At 37.4% G+C, this 14473-nt stretch overlaps 1 protein-coding gene across 3 annotated transcripts in view; it reads left to right on the top strand.

Moving 5' to 3' along the window:
- The window catches only part of COP1 (COP1 E3 ubiquitin ligase), a 223871-nt gene that overhangs the window by 39125 nt on the left and 170273 nt on the right, over positions 1–14473 (top strand). For 2 of the 3 annotated variants that reach the window (XM_082613771.1, XM_082613773.1), the window contains exons 3-5: positions 43–140; positions 6515–6591; positions 7255–7374. In XM_082613771.1, coding sequence (XP_082469897.1) covers positions 43–140; positions 6515–6591; positions 7255–7374 — 295 coding nt within the window. The remainder of the gene's footprint in view (positions 1–42; positions 141–6514; positions 6592–7254; positions 7375–14473) is intronic. The other variant, XM_082613772.1, reaches the window with a different exon arrangement.

The raw sequence follows: 14473 nt of genomic DNA on the forward strand, positions 1-14473 counted from the left end.
ACTGATTTAATCAAGCTGTTTTATTTTTTCTCTTGTTAATAGCTACAAGTGTATTCATCAGAGTTTGGAGGACAATAATAGATGTCCCAAGTGTAACTATGTTGTGGATAATATTGACCATCTGTATCCTAATTTCTTGGGTGAGTCTTTGGAATGATTTTTAATTTTTAAAAATATTTAGTTCCCAGAAGGGTGTGTTAGCACTAATTTATTTAGAGAACGTAGCTTAGAGGTAAGCAGCCTCTCTCTCCTACTCACCAGGATGCTTTTCCCAATCTTCCCCGGGTTGTGACATTGATTCTATACCATATGTACCATATCATATTATATTTAAGTTTCATTTAAAAAAAATTGACTGGTACAACTCTTAGATTCTTACATTGATGGCTGGACAGAATGTGAAGCTAAAGGAGAATGCCAGTGTTCCAGATACCTGTTTCTATATCATGTTGTGCATTCCTGTTGTTTCTACTTCTGGGGCAAAAGTGAGAAGCAATGGAGGAAAAGGTTAATGGAGAGGCAGAAGGGAGATAAAACTTGTATATGAGGACTCCTAGATGGGGGAAGAGAGTCTGTGATCTGGGGAGGCAATTGAAAAGTAAAACTGGGGAAAGAAAGACATGGATATGGAACTTTTGAGGGAGGAATGTTGACTAGAGAAGAGAGACACAAATAGGGAACCCTTAAGGTAAATGGTAAGTGATTGGGAATAGTATCTAGTCAGAGACAAATTATGAAAAATCTAAAAATTCAACATGTTGAAAAGCCTAAGATATTGTGGAAAATCTTTAGTTTGAGTTTTTGGGAATGAAGATTAATTTTCCAAAGATTAATTTTCAGGTATGGGTAGGCATGAAGTAGGGCACTATTGGGTATGTATATCAGAAAAGATAATTCTTCATTCTAAAGAGTAACACACTCAGAGTTAAGGAGGTGATGTCTACTTGTGTATTAGATTCTGACTTGCCAGTGCTTTGGTTGCAGTTTTTGTTTGGTGGTTTATAATACATCATGAATTGGAACCTTTTCAGCCATTGCTTTCCTTTTTTTATCTCTGCTCTAAAATTACATTGGCTTCAATCCTTTTTTCTCTTTCACTCTTCAGTACAATCCAATAATTTTTCGTAAAGGAAAATCATCAGATGATTGCATAGCAGAAAAGAACCCTGAAGGAAATATTTTGAAGATTTTCTGTTGAAACACCAAGTTCTTCTAGGTAGATAAAGTCTTGTGGCAAACTAGGAGAATGAACTTAGGAAAAGAAGAAACACCGAGTGGTATGATACTCTGTGGGACTGGACTTCATGAACTAAGTTAGGTGAAATGGAAACCAAAGTCCCACAAAGCAGAACGCTTTGTTCATGAACTCAGAAACATGGATTGATGCTGCTTTGTGCATCTAGAATCACTTTTCTATGAGTTGTCATAACTTTCGAAAATTACTCCTTCTTTTGGAATGGTTAAATACAGAAAGGAATCCAAGGGTCTGAAGATTTTGGTATTGATATTTACCAAATTTAATGAGTCCAAATTCTGTTATGTGAATTTCTAAATAGTGAGAGAGAGAGAGAACACCATTATACTGATATGGAAGGAATATGAAAATACAGCACTAAGATGTAAAGTAATTTCATACTTTATATATTCTCAAATGTATATATATTCAGTGAATAGTGAAGTCATAATTACTGATTTCCTAAGCTAGAAATTATCTTGGCAGGTTGATACAGGTTTTTTTGTTTTTTAAAAAAATATTTATTTATTTATTTATTTATTTGGCTGCGCCAGATCTTAGCTGTGGCACGAGGGATCCTCACTGCCACACACGGGATCTTTGTTGTGACATGTGGCCTCTTAGTTGCGGCATGCAGTATCTAGTTTCCTGACCAGGGATTGCACCCGGGCCCCCTGCATTGGGAGCACGGAGTCTTAACTGCTGGACCACCAGAGAAGTGTTTTTAACCTTCTCTTTATATGGATAAAAATTTTTGGTTTTGGGTAATTGGAGTGTTTTATGCCCGTATTTGAAGTCTTTTAATCATAGTGCACCTTCCAGTGTGATTATTTATGTCAGCCGTAGAAATAACATTTCATCCTGATACATCTATTTCTGTTTTACTGCCCATCACCCTTTCCAGTCTTTACCTTTGTACAGTGATGGTCAAATCCTTCGGTTCCTGTGCACTCAGGATGCTACTGAGATCTGTTTCTGAAAGTGGAATATCATTTGTTTTTTCTGTACTGAAAAAACTATTCCCATTGCTTTAGTCTGAGATTATATGATTTGTATAGTGCCTGTAGTTCTTGGTTGGATTAAAAAGACCTTGAGCCTTTTAAAAGTAATTTCAGATTTCCTCTTGAGCATGGTAAAATAAGTATACGTTCTATGATTCTGAAGTGTTCTAGGTAGACTTGCGCCTTTTTTATTGGTAGGTTAGGACCCTTCACTTTTAATGCTTTACGTTTACCTTAGTCATGGATAGAGGGCTGGGCTACCCGTTTTCTGTAGCAGTGGTCTTCAAACCTTTTTGCTTGGGTGACCCATATAAAAATTCTGAAAAATGATGTACTTCCTCCCACATTGATGCCACATTTTAAATGAGCATCCACATTTTTTCTTTATAAGTTTAAGTGTTTGTAAAGGATATAATTTTAGGAGTATTGTAAATATGGTTATTTAAAAATAAGCTTTTATCTCTTTTTAAAATGTATCCAGTAGAATCTGAATAGTATAGTGAGTTAATACTTATCATTGATTCAAAAATAAATGCTTTTCATTAACAATGGGAAATTTCATTCTTTGTCTCTTTGAACTTATACTTAAATTGCATATTGCTTACATAATTTTATCCTTATGTAATATATTTTCATGCTTGAAATTCTTATTGATTTATCTGTCATACTTTTCTGTAACAGAAAGTAGAACTTATAGACCTTGAAGTTTCTTTTGAACATAATTTTATATTAAGTATTTTAAAAATCTTAAATGTTTTATCTGAGTTGTTATTGTAATTATTAGACATGCAATTGATCAAATAAATATTTACAAATTTTATAAATTATTAGACATAAAAATTTATTGAAAATTGGCCGCTTAATGTGTGATGGTGTCCTTCTCAATTAGTTCCATTGCCATTTATGGTTATTACTAGGACAAGGATTCAGTTTCATTTGTATTCTTTTTATTTATTTATTTAGGATCATCACAGCTTTTTAAAAAATTGAGATATAACTGACATATAATATTGTGTAAGTTCAAGATTTTTCCTTTTTATTTTTGAAAGGGTAAGTCATGAGAATATTTGCTTACAATAATTTGATGGGGATTGAAGGAACTTTGTTCCTGCTACGTCACTTAGTTCTTTGATCTCCTTCTGAATTATGTGCTTCAATAAAAGCACTTACTTAGTCAAAAAATTTTTTTTAATACCCTATTAGTTAACAAGTCCACTCCTTTCTTCAGTTTTAATGAAAGCAAAGAATTGGAAGCCAAACACTCAAGTAGGATTAGGTTTTCTGGTCATTAGAGTCATGCACTTTTTTGTCAAGACAGATATTTTGATTTTTCCTTTCATGCCCTAAGCACTACAGTACAGTTCCTCATTTTTCTTCTTCCTCTACCGCACCCCCCCAAAAAAAGGCACACTCTCACTCTTCACCTTTCTATCCCCTTGGTCTTGAGAGCTCTCTTTCTCTCCTGATCCTGGAAGGCTCATGTGGGGTGAGAGGGTGTCTCTACTCCCACCTCTGCCATTGCTCTCCTACACTCTTGCCAAGGCTTAGCTCTCCCAGTCCCTCCATGATGCATGATCTCTCTCCAGCTACCACCCCCCACCCCCCAGCAATCTCTTTTCTAGCGTTCTCTGTGTATAAAATTTGTAAATTGAATATTTTTATCTCTCTAATGAATGACCCTCTTATTCTTTAATGTAAAAGGCAGCGTACATGCAAAATTTAAAATCCTTGTTTAAAAAAATGTAGGCAGCTCATATAATGTCTTTACTACTGCCAAGTGTTTTCCCAGGTGCTTTATGTATGTTAACTCATTTAATTCTCAGTCCTATGACATAGGTAATTGTTGTCCTCATTCCTCCAGCGAGGAAACTAAAGCACAGAGAAGTCAAGTGACTTGTGTAAAGTTCTACAGTCCATAAGTGGCGGAATTGGGATTTGGTCCTAAGCAGTCTGGCTTGAGTATGTGCTTTTACTATACTATCCTGCCTCTGAAAAGACAATTGCTAGAATGAAAGCTTTAGTAGTAGAAAGGCATTGTTTGTTCTTAGTACTATGGCTATTATAAGGATCCAGAGAATTATAATTATGGATATAGAATATTCACGTTCAGTGGTATATGAGGTTTCTTGGTAAAATCCAATGTGGTGTACATATATATATTTAAGTATTACAATTATTTAAGTTACACTTTTTATTTAAATAGCTAATTCTGTAACTGAAACATTAAATTCTTATTCACATACTCCTCTTTATTCCCACTACGTTATTTCAACTTCTCTCCTTTATCGTCCCTGGATTATAATAATAACTGCTTGTGAGGTAACAGGCCCTTCAGAATCAGGCTCTGATCTGTCTACAGTTCCAGCCTTAGTTCGTAGCCCCTGTTAATCGTCGACAAAATCACTCTGATCCTGTGTTTCAGCTATATTGATTTTAAATCATCTTATATCCTGCTGTTTTATGACTTTACCCCCTCCACACACACAATGTTTTTTGGCCGCGGAATCTTAGTTCTCTGACCAGGGATTGAACCCAGGCCCATGGCAGTGAAAGCGCTGACTCTTAACCACTGGACAGCCAGGGAATTCCCCCCACACACCCTTAATGTGAGTTCTTTTCCACTTTTCTTCCTGTTTAGTAAGTCCCTGTGTGCCTGTTATGGCCCAGTTCTAATGTCACCTTCTGTATGAAGCCTGCTTGTTAATATTTTAATTGATCCTTGTTCTTTGTTCTTTTTAAATCTATTTCAGTGATAGTACTGATTATCATATTATAACTGCTGCATCACATATATTTGTCTTCCTACTCTTGGATTAAGTCTTACTTAGGTTGAGTCTTATCTTTTTTTTTTCGGTACGCGGGCCCCTCACTGCTGTGGCCTCTCCCATTGCAGAGCACAGGCTCCGGACGCGCAGGCCCAGCGGCCATGGCCCACGGGCCCAGCTGCTCTGTGGCACGTGGGATCCTCCCGGACTGGGGCACAAACCCACGTCCCCTGCATCGGCAGGTGGACTCCCAACCACTGCACCACCAGGGAATCCCAGCTTACTTATCTTTAAAGCTTGGCTTCTAGTGTGGCCCTGGAACCTCTCTGATTTGTTCGAAAATATTTGTAGTAGATTGTGGTATAGTGGGAAGTATTAGATAGTTGGGTTCGTTTCCCAGCTCTGTCTTGTATTGCATGTCACCATGAGTAACTTCCTTATGCTCTTTCTAATATTTCCTCATCTGTAAAATGTGAAGAATAATGCATAAGATAATGTCTATAAATTAAAGGCTAATAAGGTAACAAGCTTAGTGCTAGTTGTCCTTTTCTTTATCAGTTTATTTTTTTTTATCAGTTGGGTGTTAAAAACAAAAGAATCCAATTAAAAGTGGCTTGAACATTAAGGAAAATGTATTGATTTATACAAAAAGAAATTTTAGAATTAGTTAAGTTGGTATCTCAGTGATATTATCAAGTTCTTTCCATCTTTCTGGCCTTCCGTCTCCAGCAGATGTGTTGGTTCTTTGGCTAGCTCCCCTCAAGATTGCAAGATGGCTTTAAGCAGTTCCAGATATCATCCCTTAATGAAGGGAGAAAAATAAGTTGTTTTTCTTCTATCCTTCTCTTCTGAAAGACAGCATACCCTTCGTTGGTCAAAACTAGGTCACATAGTTAACCCTCCATCAATTGCTGGCAAGAGTGTATGACTAGATTGGCTTAGGTTAGTCAGGATTCATACCATGGGGCCAGTGAGGGATCTAGCCTCTCTGAACGTATGTGACAGTTGGCATTCTGACATTTGGAAAAAAATCCTATTCTTATTTTTAAAAAAGGTTAGAATGGTTTATGGATAGGTAACTGACAGTGTTTGCCATGATATTTATGGAAAAGTCACAAACAAAAAGAACAACAAATAAAAATCTTTAGTGCCTACCTCATAGAATCGGCCAGTTACCCTGTAGAGCATGGGATGATCTCATACAGTGAAGACTTGTCTTTCTCCAAGTGCTGATAGTGTCATCATTGAGACATGTAAGAGAAAGTACATATTCTGAGGAATTCTCCTCTTGTAGTGGTAGTAGTGGTAATAATGGTAGTAGCTGTAGTAGTAGTAGCTGTGGCAAAACTGCTTCTAATTTGAAATAAAATAAAAACTTAGCATTTTCTGCTTAGCATTTTTTGAGGTTTGGGACTTTTTAAAGTTAAATAGAATCCATCTAAACAGAACAATTGGACGATACATTTAATAAAAATATAGATTATGTGTGCTTTTTGTTTTGTTTTTGTTTTCAGTGAATGAGCTCATTCTCAAACAGAAGCAAAGATTTGAGGAAAAGAGGTTCAAATTGGACCACTCAGTGAGTAGCACCGTATGTTTCAACTCTTATTACTATTTTTAATCTCAATTTGCTGTTTTTATTGGTTTAATATTAATTAGGTATTAAAGCTTAGCATATTATTGATTTTCCTTAAAGGAGATTTAAGATTATTCTGTTCAATAAAGAACTTTCTTACCTGCATTGTCTAAAATTTACTTTTATCTTTTGAAAGGTCTGGTGAGATTACATAGAGTCAGAGTTGGCTTATAATACATTACATTTGAAGGGTGAAACTATGGGTGGTAATTTGAAAAAAAAGACTCTCAGTTTAAGAGGATTAGCCCAAATTATTGAAGCAAATGAGCTTAAATTAATACCTTACCAAATACAAAGTTGAAAATATTGTTAGACAAGTAATTAAAATCCAGGCACTTATTTTGAAGAGAATTCTACCTTTAGAGATGCTGACTTAACATGTCTTAAATATGCCTTTCATATCCGTTGTTTAAATTTATTTAGGGGAGAAGTAGTGATTAAATTATAATTAGAAGGCATTGGGGAGCCACTAGCTGGGAAGGAATAGGTTGGAATGTCCTAGTTTATTTTTGATATGTTATCTAATAAGCATATTAGGAAGTAGCAAACATTTATTTTTGACTCTCTAAAACAATTGTCTTAGGAAGTTGTTGTGTTTCTTCTTTTCTTTGTTTTTAGAATGGCCACAGGTGGCAAATATTTCAGGATTTGTTGGGAACTGACCAAGATAATCTTGATTTGGCCAATGTCAACCTCATGTTGGAGTTACTAGTGCAGAAGAAGAAACAACTGGAAGCAGTAAGTGGCCCCTGAACTTTAAAAAATTTTCTTTTAAATGGTGCTCTGTCAGTTGCATTGAAAAAGATCTAGAAATGTTTAAAAATAATAGGGTAGAATTACTCAGTCCATCCAGTTTTATTCAACAAGAAACATCTGCAAGCTACCACTTCTAACAGGTTCCCCTTTTTCAACTCAAAGAAAGAACAAATTCCTTATAATACAGCTTACTTGCAGTGGCCAGTTTGTATTAACAAAAGCTGAATGTTAAGATCATGAGAAAGTACAGTTTCATTTTAATAGGGAGCAATTATATTGGATATTTTTTCTTCTAGTGAATCTTCCCCTCTTCACATATGGAATTTGGAGGAGAAAACTGATTATTTCTACCTACATAAAATCCTTCCAGCAGGTGTTGATTGGCAGTAGCAGCAGTCTGTGGCTTAACTAAGGGTATTTAGAAAGATGGGAACTGGAAAGAAATTATATCCTGTTTCATGTAATGGAATCTAAATAAATGAAAAATTGCATTTATTTCTGGTAAATAAATGTAAACAATATAAAATGGGAATTTGTATGTGTTTGTTAGGAATTGAGTATGCTTCATTATAAAGAATATATGCCTTAGCACAAGCAAATACCTACCCTGACCTAGCTTAAACAAAAAGGGGATATAAATTGACAGAATAAGGAACTGAGTAGCTTACACACATAAAAAGGAAGAGCTTAACAACCAAATGTTGGGAAGATTGGAACCATCACTTCTCTGGAGACTATGTGGAAATGAAATCAGATACTTGAATGTTGCTGGGAGTTTTTCTTTTTTACTTTTCATGACTGTTTCTTTAGGACAGGTCTGATTTTCTTTTCTCGGATTTTTATTACATGGCGGATAATGTGGTCACCTGTACTTCCTCATTTATATTTATGTTTTTTGATCAAAGAAGAAAAAGAGCTTTGTAGCTTGATTTTAAAAAATTCTGTGGATAGATTCTGATTAACATAGCTTGGATCTGGGTACCACTTAATAGAATGAGAATCTCTTAGTAGGAGAAAGGAGTAGGTGAGGTTGAGCTGACCAAAATGAGTCTCCCATGATGTGTCTTTTTTGTGGTGGGAATTTCTCCTGTGTTTTTGGTCGGGAGGTGGGGGGGACTTTATCTTTAATTTATTTTTTTCTTTCAGTTTTGTTGAGATGTAATTGATGTATAGCACTGTGTAAGTTTAAGGTATACAGCATAATGACTTGATGCATATATTGTGAAAGATTACCACAGTAAATTTAGTTAACATATATCATCTCATATAGATACAAGAAAAAAGAGGAAGAAAAAGTTTTATTCCTTGTGATGAGAACTTTTAGGATTTACTCTCTTAGCAACTTTCAAATATACCTTCCAGTAGTGTTAACTATAGTCATCATGTTGTATGTCATATCCTCAGTACTTATTTAGCTTAAAACTGGAAGTTTGTGCTTCTTGACCTTCATTCAATTCCCCCATCTTCTGCTTCTAGTAACCACAAATCTGATCTTTTTCTGTGAGCATGGTGTTTTTAGTTTTTTTGTTTTCTTCTTTTAAGATTTCACATGTAAGTGAGATCATACAGTGCTTGTCTCTCTTTCTGACTTATTTCATTTATACTGCTCATAAAGTCCATCCATGTTGTCACAAGTGGCTGTATAGTATTCCATTGTATATATACCACATCTTTATCCAATCATGCATTGATGGACACTTAGGTTATTAACAAATCTTGGCAATTGTAAATAATGCTGCAGGAACATCAGGGTGCAGATATTTCTCTGACATAGCAATTTAATTTCCTTTGGATATATACCCAGAAATGGGATTGTTGGATCATATGGTAGTTTTATTTTTAATTTTTTTAGGAACCTCCATACTATTTTCCATAGTGACTATACCAATTTACGTTCCCACTGGCAGTGCACAAGGGTTTCCTTTCCTCCACATCCTCACCAGCATTTGTTCTTTCTTGTCTTTTGGATGGTGGCCATTGTGACTTGTGTGACGTGATGTCTCCTTGTGTTTTTTTTTTTTTTTTTTTTGCGGTACGCGGGCCTCTCACTGTTGTGGCCTCTCCCGTTGTGGAGCACAGGCTCCGGACGCGCAGGCTCAGCAGCCATGGCTCACGGGCCAAGCTGCTCCGCGACACATGGGATATTCCCAGACCGGGGCATGAACCCGTGTCCCCTGCATCGGCAGGCGGACTCTCAACCACTGCACCACCAGGGAAGCCCCCTCCTTGTGGTTTTGATTTATATTTCCCTAATGATTTGTGAGGTTGAACACCTTTACATGTACCTGTTGGTCATTCGAATATCTTATTTGGAAAATCCTTTGCCCATTTTTAAATGGGATTATTTGGAGATTTTTTTGCTATTGAGTTAAATGAATTCTTTATATACAGTATTTCGTATATTAACCTCTTATCAGATGTATGATCTGCAAATATTTTCTCCCATTGCATTGGTCGCATTTTCATTTTGTTGATCATTTCTTGGGTTGTGCAGAAGCTTGTATGTTTGATATAGTTGTACTTGTTTATTTTTTATTTTTTTGCTTTTGCTTTAGGTGTCATATCCCAAAAATTGTTGCCAAGACTCTCCTATGAATTTAAACATAGTTTTCTATTAGCATCTACTGTGTGCTAGATGTTGTGTTAAGGGTAGTGGAAAAGACAGGATTCTGCTGTGTGTGTGTGTGTGTGTGTGTGTGTGTGTGTGTGTTGGGGGGGATAGGGTGGAGTAGCTGAGGAGATAAACTAAATATTTTCACATAGTGATAAGTGATATAAAAATACTTCTCTATGATAGACTGAACAAGCAGTCTTGCTCCCTTAATGCTATTAAAATGACAGTAGAGAGGAGCTTAAAGATGGTGGAGGAGTAAGACCTGGAGATCACCTTCCTCCCCACAAATACATCAGAAATACATCTACATGTGGAACAACTCCTACAGAACACCTACTGAACACTGGCAGAAGACCTCAGACTTCCCAAAAGGCAAGAAACTCCCCACGTACCTGGGTAGGGCAAAAGAAAAAAGAAGAAACAGAGACAAAAGAATAGGGATGGGACCTGCACAGTGGGAGGGAGCTGTGAAGGAGAAAGGTTTCCACACACTAGGAAACCCCTTCGCGGGCGGAGACTGCGGTTGGTGGAGGGGGGAAGCTTCGGAGCCACGGTGGAGAGCAGAGCAACAGGGCTGCGGAGGGCAAAGCGGAGAGATTCCCGCAGAGAGGGTCGGTTCCAGCCAGCACTCAACAGCCCAAGAGGCTTGTCTGCTCAACCACTGGGATGGGTGGGTGTTGGGAGCTGAGGCTCCGTCTTCGGTCGAATCTCAGGGAGAGGACTGAGGTTGGCTGTGTGAAAACAGCCTGAAGGGGACTAGTGTGCCATGGCTAGCCGGGAGGGAGTCCGGGAAAAGGTCTGGACCTGCCTAAGACGCAAGAGACTTTTTCTTGCCTCTTGGTTTCCTGGTACGCGAGGAGAGAGGATTTAGAGAGCCACTTAAAGGAGCTCCAGAGACGGGCGCGAGCTGTGGCTATCAGCACAGACCCCAGAGATGGGCATGAGATGCTAAGGCTGCTGCTGCAGCCCCCAAGAAGCCTGTGTGCAAGCACACCTGTGCAGCAAGCCACTGCCAGGGTCCTGTGATCAAGGGACAGCTTCCCTGGGAGAACACATGGCACGTCTCAGGCTGGTACAATGTCATATTGGCCTCTGCTGCCGCAGGCTCGCCCCGCATTCTGTACCCCTCCCTCCCCCCAGCCTGAGTGAGCCAGAGACCCCGAGTCAGCTGCTCCTTTAACCCCATCCTGTCTGAGCGGGGAACAGACACCCTCAGGTGACCTACATGCAGAGGTGGGGCCAAATCCAAGCTGAACCACAGGACCTGTGCGAACAAAGAAGAGAAAGGGAAATTTCTCCCAGCAGCCTCAGGAGCAGCGGATTAAATCTCCACAATCAACTGGATGTACCCTGCATCTGTGGAATACCTGAATAGACAACGAATCATCCCAAATTGAGGAGGTGGACTCTGAGAGCAACGATATATATATATATATATATATTTCTGTGAGTGTGTATGCATATGCTTCTGTGTTTGATTTTGTCTGTATAGCTTTGTTTTTACCATTTGTCCTAGGGTTCTGTCTGTCTTTTTTTTTTTTTTTAAAGTATAGTTTTTAGCACTTGTTATCATTGGTAGATTTGTTTTTTGGTTTGGTTGCTCCCTTCTTTTTTTTTTATTACTTTTTAAATCTTTTTTGATAATTATTTTTTATTTTAATAAATTTGTTTTATCTTATTTTATTTCATTTTATTTTATTTCATTTCATTTTATTTTATTTCATTTCATTTCATCATCTTTCTTTCTTTTTTTCTCCCTTTTAATCTGAGCCATGTGGATGACAGGATCTTGGTGCTCCAGCCAGGCGTCAGGGATGTGCCTCTGAGGTGGGAGAGCCAAGTTCAACACATTGGTCCACGAGAGACCTCCCAGCCCCACGTAATATCAAACGGCGAAAAATCTCCCAGAGATCTCAATCTGAATGGCAAGACCTAACTCCACTCAACGACCAGTAAGCTACAGTGCTGGACACCCTATGCCAAACAACTAGCAAGACATGAACACAGCCCCACCCATTAGCAGAGAGGCTGCCTCAAATCATAATAAGGTCACAGACACCCCAAAACACACCACCAGACCTGGACTTGCCCACCAGAAAGAGAAGATCCAACCTCATCCACCAGAACACAGGCACTAGTCCCTTCCTTCAGGAAGCCTACACAACCCACTGAACCAACCTTAGCCACTGGAGGAGGACACCAAAAACAACGGGAATTATGATCCTGCAGCCTGCGAAAAGAAGACCCCAAACACAGTAAGTTAAGCAAAATGAGAAGACAGAGAAGCACACAGCAGATGAAGGAGCAAGGTAAAAACCCACCAGACCTAAAAATGAATAGGAAATAAGCAGTCTACCTGAAAAAGAATTCAGAATAATGATAGTAAAGATGATCCAAAATCTTGGAAATAGAATGGAGGAAGTAAAAGAAACGTTTAACAAGGACCTAGAAGAACTAAAGATGAAACAAGCAATGATGAACAACACAATAAATGAAATTAAAAATGCTCTAGAAGGAATCAATGGCAGAATAACTGAGGCAGAAGAATGGATAAGTGACCTGAAAGATAAAATAGTGGAAATAACTACTACAGAGCAGAATAAAGAAAAAAGATTGTAAAGATTTGAGGACAGTCTCACAGACGCCTGGGAGAACATTAAATGCACCAACACTTGAATTATAGGGGTCCCAGAAGAAGAAGAGAAAAAGAAAGGGACTGAGAAAATATTTGAAGAGATTATAGTTGAAAACTTCCCTAATATGAGAAAGGAAATAGTTAATCAAGTCCAGGAAGCACACAGAGTCCCATACAGGATAAATCCAAGGAGAAACATGCCAAGACACATATTAATCAAACTATCAAAAATTAAATACAAAGAAAAAATATTAAAAGCAGCAAGGGAAGAACAACCAACAACATACAAGGGAATCCTCATAAGGTTAACAACTGGTGTTTCAGCAGACACTCTGCAAGCCAGAAGGGAGTGGCAGGACATATTTAAAGTGCTGAAAGGGAAAAACCTACAATCAAGATTTCTCTACCCAGGAAGGATCTCATTCAGATTTGATGGAGAAATTAAAACCTTTACAGACAAGCCAAAAGTAAGAAAATTCAGTACCACCAAACCAGCTTTACAACAAATGCTAAAGGAACTTCTCTAGGCAGGAAACACAAGAAAAGGAAAAGACGTACAATAACAAACCCAGAACAATTTAGAAAATGGTAGTAGAAACATACATATCGATAATTACCTTAAATGTAAGTGGATTAAATGATCCCACCAAAAGACATAGACTAGCTGAATGGATAAAAAAAAAAGACCCATATATATGCTGTTTACCAGAGACCCACTTCAGATCTAGGGACACATACAGACTGAAAGTGAGGGGATGGATAAAGATATTCCATGCAAATGGAAATCAAAAGAAAGCTGGAATAGCAATTCTCGTATCAGACAAAATAGACTTTAAAACAAACACTGTTACAAGAGACAAAGAAGGACACTACATAGTGATCAAGGGATCAATCCAAGAAGAAGATATAACAATTGTAAATATTTATGCACCCAACATAGGAGCACCTCAGTACATAAGACAAATATTAACAGCCACAAAAGGGGAAATCAACAGTAACACAATCATAGTAGGGGACTTTAACACCCCACTTTCATCAATGGGCAGATCATCCAAAATGAAAATAAACAAGGAAATATGAGCTTTAAATGATATATTAAACAAGATGGACTTAATTGAAATTTATAGGACATTTGATCCAAAAGCAACAGAATACATTTTCTTCTCAAGTGCTCATGGAACATTCTCCAGGATAGATCATATATTGGGTCACAAATCAAGCCTTGTTATATGTAAGAAAATTGAAGTTGTATCCAGTATCTTTTCTGACCATGACGCTATGAGACTGGATATCAATTACAGGAAAAAAATCTGTAAAAAGTGCAAACACAATGAGGCTAAACAATACACTAATTAATAACGAAGAGATCACTGAATAAATCAAAGAGGAAATCAAAAAATACCTAGAAACAAATGACAATGAAACCACAACGACCCAAAACCTATGGGATGCACCAAAAGCAGTTCTAAGAGGGAAGTTTATAGCAATACAATCCTACCTTAAGAGACAAGAAACATCTCAAATAAACAACCTCACCTTATAGCTAAAGAAATTAGAGAAAGAAGAACAAAAAAGCCCCAAAGTTAGCAGAAGGAAAGAAATCATAAAGATCAAATCAGAAATAAATGAAAAAGAAATGAAGGAAACGATAGCAAAGATCAATAAAACTAAAAGCTGGTTCTTTGAGAAAATAAACAAAATTGATAAACCATTAGCCAGACTCATCAAGAAAAAAAGGGAGAAGACTCAAATCAATAGAATTAGAAATGAAAAAGGAGAAGTAACTTACACTGTAGAAATACAAAAGATCATGAGAGATTACTACAAGCAAC

Source organism: Mesoplodon mirus (assembly GCF_964341445.2).
Source record: "Mesoplodon mirus genome assembly, chromosome: 3".
In the NCBI taxonomy this organism is placed as follows: Eukaryota; Metazoa; Chordata; class Mammalia; order Artiodactyla; family Ziphiidae; genus Mesoplodon; species Mesoplodon mirus.